We start from the raw sequence: 6,603 nt of genomic DNA, 5'->3' as shown, positions 1-6,603 counted from the left end.
TTTGACAGCGTTAAAGGTCCAATGTGTAACATTTAGAAGGGCAAACCTAGAAGTATTAGTGTTCAGGTGTAAAATCAGTTTAAAATAATAATAATCAGAATAAACCTTTTATATGTACATTGGGAAAGGGCTTTCTTTTCAGGTTTCTGTAGCAGCATAAATGGACAAATGTGTTTTTTTGTGTAAGCTGAAACTTATGACACTAACAAATATATTAATTATAATAAATTATAATAAAGATAAATGAAGGCTTACACGCTTGGAAAAAGGTCACTAATTCTTACACACTGGACCTTTAAAACACAACATTTTGACTTGAATGTCACCGTCGACCCATGAAAGTCCAGGTGACAATCTTTCCTGACGTGACAAGCGTGGAGCAATATGTCAAAACTTAACATTCACACATTCCTCTGCAACATTTGCAAAGAGTAAAATAATAATACATTCTCTTTTCTCTATGTCACACAGTGTTTGTTAAAGGACGGGTAGATGTCTTCATAAGCAGGCGGCCGCGAACAGGTAGCGCCGCTCTCGTCTCCTCGTCCTCCCTCGTCCGCTGTCCTCTCAATCCTATACAGGAAATGAAAGAGGATTAAAGATGAGAGAAGATCTGCCTCGAAATCCTAAATGTTTACCACCCCAATTGGTTAAAGCTTAGGGCACATTTTAGGAAGCAGATTGCCCTTTAAAAGAAAACATTGAGGTTGAGCAATTTCTCCCTTGATCATCCCTCTATTTGGCATTAACCACTGGAAACACACTGAAACAGGTCAGAAGTTGTGACAACATAAGTGAGAGCTGGTGAGCTGAACATGTGTTCATATGATCAGGGCAGCAGTTTATAGTTACTCTAGGTTAACTGTATTATTCCCGCTGTCTGTTTTTATTAAAGTGAATTACTTTCCTGGAAACCTGCTGGGAGTAATCATCTAAAAACAATAAAAGACAAGTGAAAACTGGGAACCTTCCACGCGAGGAATGCAGATTTTCGTTTCGCGGCGCGTCCATCAGAGGAGATTTGATTGGATTTCAAATAAAATAACGGGCTCTCGCAATTAGGGTTACGAAAGGTTTTGTCATGACCGTGCATAATGTTACGGTTCCCTCCGCACTTTGTGCAACAGGTGGGCAGAAGAATGCACGCCACAGTCTGTTTCCCTTTTATAAAGCACATATCCGTGATTTATTGACACAAGGCTAATGTCATTTCTTTAAATGATACACAAAATGAAATCCTCTAGTTTTATTTTTGTAACTAAAGGACAATAAACCATGTGTTACATGACACATGGCTTTAAGCGCGGTAATTCCCTGAATCAATACACGCGTGGATAACTATTATGGAGATTAATTGCACCATAATTGGCTGATAGAGCGTTGACGGCCAGAAACAATGTGGGCCAAGTGGAAAGAGAACATGTGGTTAATGAATAAAGGCTCCACTGGCCTTTAACTGCTTTATCTGCTCTAGTGTCCACATGTTGCATGCTGGGTAACAAGCAAAACAACTTCAAGTAAGCACTTAAAGGGCCAGTGTGAAAAAAGTACACACACAATAAGCAACCAGCACCTACGTGAGAGGTAAGTTCCACTCCTTATCAGTAGGTGGCAGCACCTGTGTGTTTTTTCTTGTCACGCTTTCATCACATAGATGCTTGTTTCACATGAGCATGTCTTATGCCACTTTTTCACTATACGTGGTCCCAGCACCTGCGAAGTCACGGTAGTTTCATGCAGCCGTGCTGTGATGACCCCGCCCACATTGAGGAGGTGCTTTAAAAAAAGGCAGAATCTAAAGGCCTTTTCACACCAGGCATACTGTATAGTTGGGTATTTCTTTTCTTTTTCTTTTCACTGAATAAAAAGCAAAACTCATCATCATAACTAAATGGTGTGAAAATTCATCAAAATGTTTAGCATTTTTTTGCCGTTTTTTTTACCATTCCTGTTAACCCATAGTGCCCAAGTGACTCAGATCTGTGCCGCAGGTGCACCATTGGTAATTTGCCGTGGGATTAATACAAAACTCCTTATATGGACATCCGGGGGGGGGGTTGTTGAGTCAAAGATATGATTCATTTTATATCACATTTTTAGTCGTGATATACAGTAGCAATAATTGTGCAGAAGTCATAAAATTAGACTGTTTTTCTTTTCTTTTTTGTTCATAAAAACGAGCCAAGTGAACTTTGAACTGTGACAGATTTCCAAATTTCACAAATTCAATTTGATTTTACACATTTTGAGTACTCTTTGCTCAGGTGTGTTTATGTAGTTGGCGAAAATGAAGAAAAGGATATGACAAAAAAAAAATTTCATATTCTTATAGCCTCTGTGTATACTGTACGTTTTAACATAGTAATAGTAAAAAGCAGCCGAAATGCTCTGTGTTCCAAGGGTTAATGTGTGAAGGCCTTAAGGCTACGAAGTGCATTTAATTCCTGCCAATAAACCCTCCTAAATGTTGTACATTGGACCTTAAATAAAAAAAGAAAAAAGAATGCAATGTCAATTTCTCTGATGGTGTGTTTGAGTAACAGAGAGAGCCAGCTCTGTACCTGCTCCGCGCGTTGTCTGCTGAGTCTGCTGAGAACGCTGCGTTATCGACACAGCAAACAGCGCCATAGGGAGGAAGTGCTGCATTCAGAGAGCAGCCAGGTTGGAACTCAACAGCCTGTTGTACGTCCTGGGTCACAAAGTTATAGGCTGGGGGAAGACACAGCATTGTTGTGGTGGCACTGTGCAGCATGATTGGCTGGCTCACACCGCCGGAAAGTCTTGCTGATGTTTGCCCCACCACTGGCCCCTCCTCCTCCTCCCACTGTCTGCAGGTCCAGCAGGACACCAGGTTGAACTTGCAGACACTGGTGAGTATGAAAGTCCCTCCAATAGAGATGAGCATGGGGCCCAGCAGTTGGGTCCACTCAAACATGGTGTTGGCTTTGTAGCGTTGCCAGCCCATCACGGTTAAGGTGACGCCAATCAGTGCCAGAGAGAATCCAGACAGGATCAGGGCAGTTCCAGCCTTCTCTCCGTCCAGGAAGATGTGTGACCGACGAGGGTGCGGAGCAGGCGTGACCCTCTGACTGGGGTCATGGCGTGGCGAGCCGAGCACTGCTGCAGGACTCCGAGCACAGTTGGGGTCCATTCCGAGGCTCTGTTCCACCGTGTCAGTCCAGAAACCTGCAGGTTCTTGTCCGTGAGTTGCCACAGGATCGCTCGTGTGTGTGCAGACACTGAAAGTGGGTCACTGTGCCTCTTAAAGCCAACACCAAGACACAGTGGAGGAGTGAATGAGTGACTCGGAAGACTCTGTCACCAAGAGGACAAGTTATAAGTTAACCTGCTTTTAAGAGAACACGGTGTAAACATTGCATGCTGGGTAAAATCATTTCATTTCATCTGAATCATATCGACGAATGACTGGCTTCACAAATTAGTGCAAGATGGTGATTTATGGCATTTTATAGCAGAAGAAAATGAAAGAATAAAACAATTTGAATATAAATGTTAAAGTTAGGAGGTTATAATAAACTTTTTTAGATTAGGTATGTGCACAAATTAAATGACAAAACAAATTCCAATTTAATTTTCTTCAATATTAATATAACAAAGCTTCAGAACTTTCCTGTTCCTCTGCTATTTATAGGTGTGTGTTTCAATGTAGCTAACATTTCTTTTTTATTCTTTACACCACTGATGAAATTTCACAAAAAAATAGAAATAATACAACTTAATTGATGATTTATTTGCAATAAATGAACACTGAAACAATGAAAACCGCTCTAAGACCTTGAGGAATGCAAAGAAAACAATTCATATGCATTTTTAAACAAGACATAATGTGTTTTTATGATTGGTTTGTGTCAGATTTGTGGAAAAGCTTCTGTGTTTAACAAGCACAAGCACAATGAAGTGGTTTCTTCAACTAAGACTTAAATTTTAAACTTTGGCCATACCCACCAGTCCAAACTGGGATGAGTTAATATTACATTCAGGTGTCCATGTGACCAAAACTGCAGAGTGCATCGTGTGAGGTATCGGGACCATGAGAAAAGATTCGGTGTGTTAAAGGTCTGAGAAAAAGCAGAAAGGGAGATTCCTGCACGCACCGAACGTGTCACATGTCATTTCACACAGTCACGTCTCTCTCCGACTGCACTGTTATGAATAACATATCAGCAACAGCTCATGCTGCAATAGTCCAACAAATCAGCCGTGCGTGTTGAATGGAAGGGCTTGAAAACGCATCACGCTATCTGTGTTACATTTAGAGGCTAAATGAGCTGCACACACACACACACACACACAGTGAAAGCCACACGTTGGCCTGTAGCACGCAGGAGTGTCTTTTTTTAAAAAGACCACAACACAGGACACAGACTGTCAGGGGAGACAGCCTCAGTCTCCCCTGACAGGGGGCGCTGTGCCAATCTCAGCTGACATATGGCGATAGCTTTATATGTAAAACATCTATAACAGAATGAACAAACGTCCACTCTCACACTCTAACATTAAGCTCTGCATGTTTTGGACTGTGGTAGGAAACCAAAGATCCCGGAGAAAACACACACACACACACTGGGAACAGTCTTATATAAAGAACCTAAAAGGGATACTTGAGTAAAAGTACTGGTATCTTACCAGAAAATGACTTTGGTAGAAGTTGATGTCACTTTTTATAATATTACTTAAGTAAAAGTCTTAAAGTATATGGCATTTACTGTACTTAAGTATTAAAAGTCATTTTCTGATATAAAATGCACTTAAGTTTTAGAAACATTACCAACTCTTCTTTTTCTGATTTATTTTGGTAGTAACGAGTAACAAAGATAGTTAGAGGAAATGTAGTGGAGGAAAAGTAAAAGTTGCTAGAAATACAAATAAAGTAAAGTACAAATACTGGAATTTGAAGTATTTGTACTTTGTTATATTGCAACATTGACTGGGAGAACGTGCAGAAAAGCCCTTGTTCTGACCTGGTTGTGAACACTTGATTGTGGACTCTATCTTCTAGTTTCCTGACCTTCATTATGCTTCATTAAGGTTCACGTCCACTTGTTCAGTGACTTCCAAACTTCCCATTCATGTCTCCATAAACAGCCACACTGTGCATTCTGCCAGTAAAGCATTACACTTCAATGCTCATTTGCATGAAGGTGGAGCCCAGGCTACTTTATGCAAATCAGATCACGTGTCACACCTTACTGCATATTAATCATCAAAATATCTTTTCAGAAACGTAGTTCAGTGAAGTTTCACAAAGAGCTTCCATGTTGGTCGTAGTTGTAACTGTACCACAGCAGCAATGATACCTTTTCATCCACAAACCTTATCTCATCTATGAAACATAATTCTGATTTAACAATAACTTACAACTCCCACAGCTCCCCGGTCCTGGAATAATAACACGAGAGTCGTTTAAGTCGTTTTTACCGCAATGAAAAACAACAAGTGTAACTGAAAAGTATAAAAGCCGTTCCTAAGCTGCACTTATCGTGATATCGTGTTTTTGTTGTCATTCGTCAATGTCAAACATGTTATTTTGGTTTATTCTGTTGTGAAAAAAAAAAAAAAAAAAAAGGTATCTTTGTTATGGTTAGTTATCTTGGCTAAATCTCCCATGAAATTATCTTAATCTCAAGGGATTTCCTGTTTAAATGAAGGTTAAATATGCTTGTGTTTTATCTGCTGCTCCAATGTTTCTCATTATTATATATATGTTAATAGAAAGTTGTTTCTATCTATTAGGGCTGCTTCTATTTAACAAATAATCAGCTGTTGATAGATTCAATTCATCTATTTTCATGGTCATTTAATCCGTTTGAGTGTTGTGATGGATCGTGATTTTGGCATCTTCCATTTTCTGGTGTCTTTGCTCCTTTTAAGGCAGTAAAGTGAATATTTGTAGACACATTTTTGATGTTTTGTAAACGTGAATAGTTCATTTTAAGGAACAAAACAACAAATAATCATCAGGTTCAAAGATTATACTAAAAATCACGAGTTTCAGCGCTGCCGGTGATTTTATTCCTCTCTTACAGTCGTGTTACTAAGCAGACGTAAATGGGCTTGTTGGTCATATGATCTCACTCAGTAATTGTCGGTGTGTCCTGAAACCGCCAGACGTGACAGTGTGTGGTACAGGAAAAAGAAAAAAAAAACACCTACAGTATGTCCATGCATTTTTAATCCCGAATGCAAACACGGTGACATGCAAACATGTTTTTCCGTTGAATTTCACAGCAGTCTGCTCATCTCCCACGTTTGCCTGCATAAAAACACATCTGCGCTGCATTGCGTGTAACAAGGCTGCCAACGGGAAAGGAAGGAGGCTCATATGCCGCTTATGGTGAAGCAAAACAGAAAAGGTTCTTTCACGGGGAAACCACTATCTCACACACACACACAAGGCCGTACAACCTGTGTGTGTCTGGGATTGTATGTGTATGTGTGTTCGTCTTTCTACATTTGTCCAGTTCTCACACTCTTCTGTTAAAGGTTGTTTTAGGCGAGGGTTAGATGTGGGATTAAGGATATAAAGGAGATCACTAAGGTGGACGTAGTTGTATGTATTGTCAATCATTGTCCTCACAACGA

At 40.0% G+C, this 6,603-nt stretch overlaps 1 protein-coding gene across 1 annotated transcript; it reads right to left on the bottom strand.

The window, feature by feature from the left end:
• Nucleotides 1-425: 425 nt before the first annotated feature.
• On the bottom strand, nucleotides 426-3,518 carry tmem174 (transmembrane protein 174). Its single transcript, XM_058617736.1, has 2 exons — nucleotides 2,562-3,518; nucleotides 426-573 (listed from the first exon to the last, which is right to left on the bottom strand). Exons 1-2 carry the CDS (start codon nucleotides 3,149-3,151, stop codon nucleotides 459-461), a joined length of 705 nt encoding a protein of 234 aa, XP_058473719.1. The 5' UTR covers nucleotides 3,152-3,518; the 3' UTR covers nucleotides 426-458.
• Nucleotides 3,519-6,603: the final 3,085 nt, after the last annotated feature.

The sequence above is a fragment of the Solea solea genome, chromosome 19 (genome assembly GCF_958295425.1).
Source record: "Solea solea chromosome 19, fSolSol10.1, whole genome shotgun sequence".
Taxonomy (NCBI): Eukaryota; Metazoa; Chordata; class Actinopteri; order Pleuronectiformes; family Soleidae; genus Solea; species Solea solea.
This window is presented reverse-complemented; position numbering and strand designations above follow the sequence as displayed.